General features: G+C 40.4%; 1 protein-coding gene across 1 annotated transcript in view; it reads right to left on the bottom strand.

The window, feature by feature from the left end:
* Positions 1-9234: 9234 nt before the first annotated feature.
* Positions 9235-12647, bottom strand: part of LOC132886269 (cAMP-responsive element modulator-like) — a 32017-nt gene continuing 28604 nt past the window's right edge. Inside the window, exon 5 of the mRNA XM_060920826.1 lies at positions 9235-9379. Coding sequence (XP_060776809.1) covers positions 9235-9379 — 145 coding nt within the window. The remainder of the gene's footprint in view (positions 9380-12647) is intronic.

The raw sequence follows: 12647 nt of genomic DNA, 5'->3' as shown, positions 1-12647 counted from the left end.
TCAAACTTCCAGTCACCTGGGAACAGTGTCCGTGTTGTGGAATCGACTGACTGTGGCATCGATTCTCACCTGTCGGAGATTTGGGCTTAATCACAGGGTCAAAGGCACTTGAGGAACCCAAGTGTCAAGTCTTACGACCCACTTCCTCAATGCTCATGTCATTTAGGGTACCTGCAGTAGAAATTTTCAAAACATGAGCATTTTCAGGAACCAGATTATTTTAAAAAGTTGTTCTGAAAAGTATGGTGAAATGCCTACCATCCACAGGGTCAGAGGGCAGCCCTGCATGCTCGTTCCAAGCAGTTTTAAAATGTGTAAAAAAAAAAAAAAAGGCAGTGCAGGAGTCGTTCTGATCTTGTTTAACACCTGTTACTTGAGAGAGATCAGATGCAGATTGAAATTTATTCTGCAGAAACCTGGTTAACTGTTCAAACATATGCATAATGTCTTTTGCATCAGACCATGCAAAATAGTACTCTCAATCGTCTTCTGACCCCTGTGTAGGTTCAAGAGGCAGGTCGTCATAATCACTTAAAGCTCTCACCTCCTCCTGTAACATAGCATCAGTGACCTCCGGCCCCAAAATGCGTGTGAGAATACAATGATAATCAGGACCAGGCTGACTTGCCCCAGAGGGCCCCAAAGGCTGCTAGGGGGATCTGGGGGCATGCACCCCCAATAAATTTTGAAATTAGAGACTTCAAATGGTGCATTCTGGTGGCATCTAGGGCTGATTTAGGCACAATTCAACATTAGTAAATTTGCTGGGGTTTTTTCCTTTTTACCTTGTCAAATATGCAAGGAGAAAAATTTAAAGGGCAAAATTAGATTTGAAATGAAAACACTTCATAGCATGCCTCTTCATTTTCCAATTCCAGGATGCCAGGAACAGAATTGAGGTCAAATCACACAACAGCGCCATCTAGTGACCAGTGCCTAGAACGTGATTTTATGTATGGTTGTGAATGGCAGTCAGTGCATGCATTGAAAGCCTTTATTTTCACTTCTGGTTTGAATACCAGGATAGTCTAGACCAGGGCTATTCAATTAGTTTGTAATGAGGGCCAGTTCATGAAAAGTATCCCAAATGAGGGGCCTGAGAAATACCGCTTGAAATATGAGTAATCTCATTAACAGTTACAGATACAGTAAAGTACAACAACAACATAGGAGTTATTATATATATTGCATTTTGTAATTGCATAATAACATCAGTGCATTGTATTGTTTTAAGACAAAGGCCCAACCCTTTCTACATTCAAATGGCATGTTAGGAAATCAGTCCAGGTGAGTCATATCACATTTAGAGTTTCACTCATTTAACTAAGACTTAATTGTGCACAACTGTACCAATAAAAAACAAAAAGGCAAGTGCACAGTATGGAATGACCCAAAGGAAAATATTACTGCTTGCAATAGTATTGTCTTTGTCTCACAGAAATAAATAAGACCTGACTGAATTCTGATCTGTTTCTCCTAAAATCCCTTTAGGAGCAAAAGAATAGCAGAAGAGTATTTTAAGATCTTAAGCTGAACTTAAATTGGACTTCGTTGTGCTTTGACAATAAATTATTTCTTAGGAGTTTAAATTAAGAACTAACGTTATGAGACATTGGATAGCTCTTATTGAATTCTGACTTGTTTCTCCTAAAACACACGTTACCTGAAACATTAGCAAGCAAAAGTGTAGAGCGCTCTGATAATGCGGGGTCATTGCTGTGACTTAAAAAGTGTTTGCTTATGTATATTTGTTCTCAAAATAGTGTCAAAAAGTTAGCTGATGTAGGCTAGTTCACTAGAGATTATTAGCTAACATTAGCTTTCTGGGGTGGGTTTACCAAAAGCCTCTTTAGGCTAAGAGCATTTTTAACTGCCTCTTAAGATCCATTGTTAAGCAAACGTGGTTTTCCCCGAACAACTTCGTAGCCAAAATATACAGGGTTCCTACATATTTTCCATTTCAAAATTCCATACTTTTTCCATACTCAAATTTACAGACTTCTCAGCACATTTTTTCAGACCATATCTGACACCAGAGAACAAATAACTAAATGTTTATTATTACCTCACCCGGGACGGAGTCCACCAGGGGGCGAGGTATTGTTTTTTGGTGGGGTTTCTTTCTTTCTTTCTTTCTTTCTTTCTTTATTTATTTATTTATTTATTTGTTTTTTTGTTAATGATGTTATGAGAAAACGGCTGGACCAATCTTCATGAAACTTTCAGGATAGATGGGCATTGGTCTCAAATAGAATCTCCAACATTTTGAGGGTCATCCAGTCAAGATCAAGGTTTTCGTGGCTGCTGCTTCATATGGAGGTGGTAGCGACTATGTCATCATGCTGTAAGAATGTAGGAGTGTAACAATCATGCAGTACGGTGTGTTCTGTTTGGCTGAGAGCAGTACAGTGTGTTCTAAATAGCTGACAGCAGTAAGTAGTACAATGTGTTCTGATTGGCTGAGAGCAGCAGAGAATCAGAATCAGAACCATGCTAATTGGCCAAGTACACACAAGGTCAAAATCAAGGTCAAGGTCACCAAAAAGGTCAAAATAGTTTTTTCGTGATATCTTCCTTCATATTCATCATAAGTACCACCGGACGAGGTTTGTTTTGCCTGGCAACACATGTTTAAATAAATTATTTTAAAATCCAACTGTTAATATATATGTTACAGGGTGAGTATGTAAGCTAGTATGTTGCCAAATAATTGCCAGAAGCAAGCAAGTAATTGCTGATATTATATTATTTCACAGGGCCCAAAATTTCTAGTGACACTCCTGTGGCAAGGTCCTGTAGCTCATATAAATCAATTAAAACCAAACCCAGATAAGTTCACTGCACAGCATTTTATTCACGCTGCAATGCTAAAACAATGCAGTGTTATTCTGTTTTTGCCATGTAAATTTGAAAAACTAAACTGAGTACCAGTAACAGTAACAGTAGGGATGCTGATGTACAACTCATCAAAGAAAAGGGAACAGAAGTCCACTGACTTTGTTTCATTAAATATTAGCTGGAGTAAAACTGTTTACTGTAAACACTGTTTAAGAGACTGTTCAACAAAGAACTATAAATAAAGTAAAATAATAATTAACACACATTAAAAACAATGGGTGGCTCAGTGGTGTAGTGGTCAGCACTATCGCCTCACAGCAAGAAGGTTCTGGGTTTGAGCCCAGTGGCTGACAGAGGCCTTTCTGTGTGGAGTTTGCATGTTCTGTGTCTATGTGGGTTTCCCCCAAAGACATGCAGGTTAGGCTAATTGGTGGCTCTAAATTGACCATCGGTGTGAGTGTGAATTTTTGTTTGTCTCTATGTCAGTCCCGCTATGATCTGGTGACTTGTCCAGGGTGTACCCCATCTCGCACCCATAGTCAGCTGGAATAGGCGCCAGCTTGCCGCGACCCTGCACAGGATAGGCGGCTACAGATAATGAATGGATGGGCATTAAAATAATCTCATCTCATCTCATTATCTGTAGCTGCTTTATCCTGTTCTACAGGGTCGCAGGCAAGCTGGAGCCTATCCCAGCTGACTACGGGCGAAAGGCGGGGTACACCCTGGACAAGTCGCCAGGTCATCACAGGGCTGACACATAGACACAGACAACCATTCACACTCACATTCACACCTACGGTCAATTTAGAGTCACCAGTTAACCTAACCTGCATGTCTTTGGACTGTGGGGGAAACCGGAGCACCCGGAGGAAACCCACGTGGACACGGGGAGAACATGCAAACTCCGCACAGAAAGGCCCTCGCCGGCCACGGGGCTCGAACCCAGGACCAACAGTGTTCACTGATTACTTTGTAATGTGGTATCTTTTTAGAACTAAAATTGGTAGGCAGTATTCACCTGTCAAAATCGGAAGACTACCACGTGAATCGGTCGAGTTGGCAAGTATGTAAGCAGTGGAAACACAGAGAAAACCAGGTGCCTCCTGCTGCAAAGACTGGTTGAGTGACAGAGACATCCATAAACACATGTTCAACTATGAAGATAAAGCATGGTAGTAAAACAGTTATCAGGCTAAAAGGTCTTGTGCGAGTGCACCATACACAAATAAGTAAGGGCAACTATGTTCTCACACAGATCTGTACTAACACACATGCACAGTCAAAAGACAAATGCATTGTCATGCAGATACACACATACACACACAGCCCCACAACACCGGCAAAACTTTCCAGCTGTTTGAAAACTTGTGATGTGTGTTCACCCTGATTTCTTTTTTTTAGTTCTGCAGAGGTATGACATCGTCCAACGTGCTCACGTCAGATAGTTCAGTGATGGCAGATGCCACAGAAATCACCTCAGACATATCACACACATGTCTTCCATCCATCATCCATCCATTATCTGTAGCCGCTTTATCCTGTCCTACAGGGTCGCAGGCAAGCTGGAGCCTATCCCAGCTGACTATGGGTGAGAGGCGGGGTACACCCTGGACAAGTCACCAGGTCATCACAGGGCTGACACACACAGAGACAAACAACCATTCACACTCACATTCACACCTATGGTCAATTTAGAGCCACCAGTTAACCTAACCTGCATGTCTTTGGACTGTGGGGGAAACCGGAGCACCCGGAGGAAACCCACGCGGACACGGGGAGAACATGCAAACTCCTGCACGCATGTCTTCCCTTGCTTAAATTCAACATCAGACTCACACACTGGTTTGAAATTTTTGCCTTAATTTTACGGTATATTTTTAAAAAGAAAGTAGCGGCAGTAGTCTGGAAACAGAAATATTTTTCCATACTCTAGTTTCCTTTTTCCATACTTATCCAGATCTGGAAATTACTACAACCCCGATTCCAAAAAAGTTGGGACAAAGTACAAATTGTAAATAAAAACGGAATGCAATGATGTGGAAGTTTCAAAATTCCATATTTTATTCAGAATAGAACATAGATGACATATCAAATGTTTAAACTGAGAAAATGTATCATTTAAAGAGAAAAATTAGGTGATTTTAATTTCATGACAACAACACATCTCAAAATAGTTGGGACAAGGCCATGTTTACCACTGTGAGACATCCCCTTTTCTCTTTACAACAGTCTGTAAACGTCTGGGGACTGAGGAGACAAGTTGCTCAAGTTTAGGGATAGGAATGTTAACCCATTCTTGTCTAATGTAGGATTCTAGTTGCTCAACTGTCTTAGGTCTTTTTTGTCGTATCTTCTGTTTTATGATGCGCCAAATGTTTTCTATGGGTGAAAGATCTGGACTGCAGGCTGGCCACTTCAGTACCCGGACCCTTCTTCTACACAGCCATGATGCTGTAATTGATGCAGTATGTGGTTTGGCATTGTCATGTTGGAAAATGCAAGGTCTTCCCTGAAAGAGACGTCATCTGGATGGGAGCATATGTTGCTCTAGAACCTGGATATACCTTTCAGCATTGATGGTGTCTTTCCAGATGTGTAAGCTGCCCATGCCACACGCACTAATGCAACCCCATACCATCAGAGATGCAGGCTTCTGAACTGAGCGCTGAGAACAACTTGGGTCGTCCTTCTCCTCTTTAGTCCGAATGACACGGCGTCCCTGATTTCCATAAAGAACTTCAAATTTTGATTCGTCTGACCACAGAACAGTTTTCCACTTTGCCACAGTCCATTTTAAATGAGCCTTGGCCCAGAGAAGACGTCTGCGCTTCTGGATCATGTTTAGATACGGCTTCTTTGAACCATAGAGTTTTAGCTGGCAACGGCGGATGGCACGGTGAATTGTGTTCACAGATAATGTTCTCTAGAAATATTCCTGAGCCCATTTTGTGATTTCCAATACAGAAGCATGCCTGTATATGATGCAGTGCCATCTAAGGGCCCGAAGATCACGGGCACCCAGTATGGTTTTCTGGCTTTGACCCTTACGCACAGAGATTCTTCCAGATTCTCTGAATCTTTTGATGATATTATGCACTGTAGATGATGATATGTTCAAACTCTTTGCAATTTTACACTGTCGAACTCCTTTCTGATATTGCTCCACTATTTGTTGGTGCAGAATTAGGGGGATTGGTAATCCTCTTCCCATCTTTACTTCTGAGAGCCGCTGCCACTCCAAGATGCTCTTTTTATACCCAGTCATGTTAATGACCTATTGCCAGTTGACCTAATGAGTTGCAATTTGGTCCTCCAGCTGTTCCTTTTTTGTACCTTTAACTTTTCCAGCCTCTTATTGCCCTTGTCCCAACTTTTTTGAGATGTGTTGCTGTCATGATATTTCAAATGAGCCAATATTTGGCATGAAATTTCAAAATGTCTCACTTTCGACATTTGATATGTTGTCTATGTTCTATTGTGAATACAATATCAGTTTTTGAGATTTGTAAATTATTGCATTCCATTTTTATTTACAATTTGTACTTTGTCACAACTTTTTTGGAATCGGGGTTGTAAAATCAAATTCCGTACTTTTCCATATTGCGTAAGAACACTGACTTTAGTTTGTGCTTAACGTACGATGGACCTGGATCACTCTTTCACAGCAAAGAGCATCTCGCTCACAGCCAAATACACAAAATGCACATGTGCATTTCACAGTCAATGGACGGAAACTGATATGGAATGTGCTACCGGCGTTAAATTATTTTTCTTGTAAACTGCAAGTGCATTGAGTTAATTATTAAATAAATATACACAAAACATCACGAATACATTTCAACATGTTATGGTTTTATGTATGGATATTATAGTGTCACATTGATATTGCCACATTTTAAATAAATTTAACTCTATTAGGCAAGTGATTATATAAGTTAGTGTCAGAAATGAGACAAATTTCTGCATGCATCTGTAACATTGTATGTATGTGTAATTAATTAATTAATTGATTGATTAATTGATATATTGCAATATAACTCAATTACAGAACTACCATGGTATTACTTTCTTTATACTGCTACACTACAGACAAGGACAAGTTTATATTCTAATCATCATCTTCAAGCTACCAAAACTGTAAATCAATCTCTCTCTCTCTCTCTCTCTCTCTCACTCACACACACACACACACACACACACACACACACACAGTAATGTAACAAAATGTTATGTAAAAACATGCAGGGTTATGTACAAAAACCTGGAAATTTTAGCATTAAAAATACATTTATTCATGATTAAAAGTGAGTACATAGACAAAGATCCAAATTCACTTCAATATTTAGCTCATTGTTGAAGTTCAATTCACATACTTCTATAAGGAAAGGTAAGGTCAGCATCCATCATCATCATCATCATCACAACCTCCTTTGAAGCTGAGGAAAGTTTAACCAAAGGCAGTCATTATCCTTGCATCTGTTCATGCGAGTGCAGCCCAATCCGCCACCTGCACAGACGGCCACAAACTGGGTATCTGTAGTTAATGACTGTCCATGATGGGTGTGTGTGTGTGTGTGTGTGTGTGTGTGTGTGTGTGTGTGTGTGTGTGTGTGTGTGTGTGTGTGTGTGTAACAGGGTTGAATGTGTTCCCTGAATTTCCCCATCCATGTTTGATTTCGTATCCATTTTCCTTTAAGTCCTGTTGTAGCCTGGGGGGGGGGTTTCCCACGCCGGGATCTTTTAAATTTGCTGGTGCCCTCAACTCTGCCTCTTTTGCAACTGGCTTCAGGCAGAGGTATGTGGTATTTATGTGCACTGTTTTTATTTTGCTGGTTTCTTATTTGCTAGTTTGAGTTTTGTATATCTGTAACGCAGTAGCAATGTTAGTGCATTGTGTGCTGTATGCACGAGTTTTGCTGTTTTATTTCTATGTGCATTAAATCAGTTTAGCACACTTGCTCACATTGCAGTCAGCTAGCAAGGCTGGAGTGGTAGCTCAATTGCTGCGGCTAGCAATGTTATGAGTACAGTACTGTCCGCTGTATTTGATGTGGTTTACCTGGTTTGTTTGGAAGGAGTATTACGCGTCTGGCTTGCTCCGGTGCCTGATTGCTTTATTTCTTTTCATACGGTATATCTCAGGTATGCCACTGGTTATGCATTTTTATTATTTATACTTGTACAGTCTATTGTGCACTCTGCCTCTTGTGCGACTGGCTTCAGGCAGAGGAGTGTTACACGTCTGGCTTGCTCCAGTGCCTGATTGTTTTATTTCTTTTCATATATCTCAGAACAATAAAACTCTAAAATCAGGTCGGGTGTGACGTCCTTCCTTCAAAATACACAACGCAGAGAGAACGTGGGAGAGGGGAGACGACCTCCGTTACATGTGCTTGGTGACGATGGGGATTGTAAAGGTCCACCATCCACTTTTCAAACGTGGTGCTAGGGACCCAGGGCAAGAAGAAAGTCAAGACGCCGGTAGTTACATTTTGCTGCAGAGCAGTTTTGTGTCATGCCCAAGACTGTGGGGGTGGCCGTTGGCGAGGAGCTCTTCCACCCTTTGTCAAGTCTTGCTTTTAATCCTGCAGGGTGCCCCATGCACACCCACTTCACTTGCCAAGCCAAGGGGGGAGCCGGTTTAGTTGCCGACAACCTGACCATGAGGACAGGTAGTACCGGATTACATGGTTACCAGGAGAAGACCTAACACCAAAAGGTAAGGTAGGTACAATCAAATGTACACACATGGGAGCTTCTTCAATATATAGTCTATCATTCTATATTATAAGCATTTAAAATTGAACCATTGATAAAATAATAGCTAACAAATTTCTTTTGTTAAAACCCAGGATAATGTGGCTTGTTGTGCTGGTATATTTCTTCTGTCCAAAACATAGCTATAAAACAAACTGAAGCAGAAGATTAAACATGGAGAACAACTGAATAGAAAAGGAGAAGCAGAGGCAGCGCAATGAGGCAGTAACTGTTAAGACCTAACTTGACTTCTCATCACAGATTCCCTTCAGATAATTTAGCTCTTCCATGAGTTTCTTGTTCTGCTGTTGCAGCATGGAGACGTGGGCCTCCAGGCAGTTTATATACTCCCTTTTTCTGCGGCGACACTCTTTAGCTGCCTGCCTGCGAAAAGCACAAGTGACAAAGGCAAAATACAACATTTAAATCAGTGTAGCAAATCAGCACTGTAAGACAACCACCACACACACACACACACACACACACACACAGTCTTCACAGTTGTCAAGTTATAAAACAATATAAACTGCATTTCTTTCTGCATTTGCAAGCAGTGACTAAACAGTGAGTGAAAAATGCTTTCAGTAACCTGCGAAGAGCACAGTCTCGAATGTGTGACCTCCAACATTTTTTTTCTTATTCAGTTTTGTGACAGTATAAGTCTTTTAAGGCCTTGAGCTTTTCGATGAGTGTCTTGTTTTGATTTTCAAGCATGGCAACACAATTCTCAAGACATTTGACATACTCTTTCTTCTTCCGGCGACATTCTCGTGCAGCTTCTCTGGAAGCGATCATAAAAACCCTCCACTGAGCATGATCACATCCAACTTGACTTCAAGAGCCCCTTCCATCATGGCAAAAAACAATAACAACTATAACAACAACAAACTTCTAGAAGTTCAGTCAAGCCATCAGTCAAGCAACATATGCAAATGGAAGGAAAAGGTCATAATCTCAATGAATGAGTGAATGATAATCCAAGAATCCTGCCATCAGAACCAACCAGTGCATGGTATTGTGATTAATAAATTGTGAAGCTCATGAGTTCTAACAGACAGAATGTATACAAAATTTTATCAATATATTTCCACTATTCCAATACCATGTTAACAGAGGTGGACAGTAACAAAGTACATTTACTTGAGTACTGTACTTCAGTACACTTTTTGAGTATCTGTACTTTACTTGAGGGTATGTTGTTGTTGTTTTTTTTTGGAAACTTATGACTTTAACTTCACTCCATTTGAAAGGCAAATATCATACTTTTCATGCCACTACATTTCTATCAGGATCCTCATTACTCATTACTATGAAGCAGCTTTGAAAGTGGATGTGTTTTTCTTTTCGAAAATGTGATTGGGTTTTTTTCACAGGTGACACTGAAACAGCCTATTAGTAATCACTAGAATCACGTCTATAGACTATATAAAATCAAGTTCAATGATTTCTCAACAGCATTTTTTTACACAATCAGTTGATGGCAGAATGGAAGGAGGTGGTTCTTCTGGGGAATGCACACACACATGGCCTTATCTTGAACCCATGTTTCAGTTTTCTGAAAGGTTAAAGATTCGTTTCATTTAAATGTTTATTTGCCTAAAACAAACCACATCATGGCCTACAAAAACTCGCCATCCAACCTGCGGAAGCATATTGAGGTATGTAAATATTTTATTCCAAGAGAAAGCTTGCAATGAAGTTGTCTGTGGATTTAGAGCTAGCAATAATGTTGCAATAGCTATGCAGTCTGGTTAGTCAAATGACTTTCTATGGATTTGTCCACCAAGTTGCTATAGCCTTGCCCACGGCTAACATTAACATATACAGTGTCTTGCAAAAGTATTCATCTCTCTTGGTGTTTCTCCTGTTTTGTTGCATTACAAGCTGGAATTAAAATTGATTTTTCAGGGGTTAGCACCATTTGATTTACACAACATGCCTACAACTTTAAAGGTGCAAATTGTTGTTTTATTGTGAAAAAACAATAAGATGAAAAAGCAGAAATCTGGAGTGTGCATAGGTATTCACCCCCTTTCGTATGAAACCCCTAAATAAGAGCTGGTCCAACCAATTCACTTCATAAGTCACATAATTAGTTGACTAAGAGCCACCTGTGTGAAATCAGTGTCACATGATCGGTCACATGATGTCTGTATAAAGCACCCTGTTCTGGAAGGACCCTGACTCTGCTACATTACTAAGCAAGCAACATGAAAACCAAGGAGCCTCCAAACAGGTCAGAGACAAAGTTGTGGAGAAGTATAGATCAGGGTTGGGTTATAAAAAATATCCCAAACTTTGAATATCCCACAGAGCACCATTAAATCCATTATAGCAAAATGGAAAGAATATGGCACCACTACAAACCTGACAAGAGAAGGCCACCCACCAAAACTCACAGACCAGGCAAGGAAGGCATTAATCAGAGATGTAACAAAGACGCCAAAGAAAACACTGAAGGAGCTGCAAAGATCCACAGCAGAGATGGGAGTAGCTGTCCATAGGACCACTTTAAGCTGTACACTCCACAGAGCAGGGTTTTATGGATGAGTGGCCAGAAAAAAGTAATTTCTAAAGAAAACACATTTGGAGTTTGCCCAACAGCATGTGGCAGACCCCCCAAACACATGGAAGAAGATTCTCTGGTCAAATGAGACTAAAATTGATCTTTTTGGCCATCATGGGAAATGCCACATGTAGCGCAAACCCAACACCCTGAGAACACCATTCCTACAGTGAAGCATGGTGGTGGCAGCATCATGCTGTGGGGATGTTTTTCATCTGCAGGGACAGGAAAGCTGGTCAGGACTGAAGGAAAGATGGATGGCACTAAATACAGGGCAATTTTGGAGGAAACCTCTTTGAGTCAGCCAAAGGTTTGAGACTGGAACAAAGGTTCATGTTCCAGCAGGACAATGACCCTAAACATACTGTTAAAGCTATACTGAAGTGATTTAAAGGTCTTGGAATGGCCTAATCAAAGCCCAGACCTCAATCCAATTGAGAATCTGTGGCATAATTTGATTGCTGTACACCAATGCAACCTATCCAACTTGAAGGAGTTGGAGCAGTTTTGCCTTGAGGAATGGGCCTTTAAAGTGGTAGGCATGTTGTGTAAATCAAATGGTGCTCACCCCCAAAAAATCCATTTTAATTCCAGCTTGTAATGTGATAAAACAAGACAAACACGAAGGGCAATGAATACTTTTGCAAGACACTGTCCAATAGCTACTATGTATTTTTTACCAGTAGCCAAAGAGAAAAACTAGCTAGCATCTTTACTGCTGATTCTACTTGGTTGTAACACACACGAGAGAGAGAGAGAGAGAGAGAGAGAGAGACCTGTGAGATGGACAGCACTGTGCTAGTCTGTCACAACAAATTGTTGGAATTTTTTTTGTTTTGATGTCAGATGATGGTCTTGCATTTTTTTGTCTTGTTTAAAGCAATGTTGCTGTTGGGCAATTTTTAAGCTTGAAGTGTGGACCTGGGTTTTAAGCAGGTTGGACTGTCATTTTTTTTTTCTGAGCAAGCTGCATTTACAGCTATTCCACTGTCTTCCTGATTAACATACACATACATGCGTGCACACACTGCCAGAGCTGGGTCAGAGCACTACTGCTTTGTGGGGGTGGGTAGGAGTGTTAAAATAAATAAAAAAATTTTTAAATGACATTGGCTCTTTTTTTGTGAATTCAGCTGTGTTTCATTTTGTAACATTCTACCAGGTGTTTATTCTACAGGTTCTACAAGTTAGTCAGTAAATCCAGAAGGTTGCTTCAGAAGCATTAGGTATAGTCAGCGCTGCGGCAATAATACAACAGTGCACTGACAGAAAATGTTCTTTTTATGCTTAAGTATTTTTAAAAGCAAGTACTTTGGTACTTTCAGTAAAAATTTGACTGTACAACTTTCACTTGTATTGGAGTAACATTTGACCAGTGGGATCTGTACTTTGACTTAAGTAATGAAGTTGGGTACTTTGTCCACTTCTGCATTTTAAATATATGCATCTTCTGGCTTACTGTGTAGAGTGCATTGTTTGAAAA

This window comes from Neoarius graeffei, chromosome 5, assembly GCF_027579695.1.
Source record: "Neoarius graeffei isolate fNeoGra1 chromosome 5, fNeoGra1.pri, whole genome shotgun sequence".
In the NCBI taxonomy this organism is placed as follows: Eukaryota; Metazoa; Chordata; class Actinopteri; order Siluriformes; family Ariidae; genus Neoarius; species Neoarius graeffei.
The sequence above is the reverse complement of the archived record's forward strand: the minus strand, read 5'-3'. Positions and strand labels throughout refer to the sequence as shown.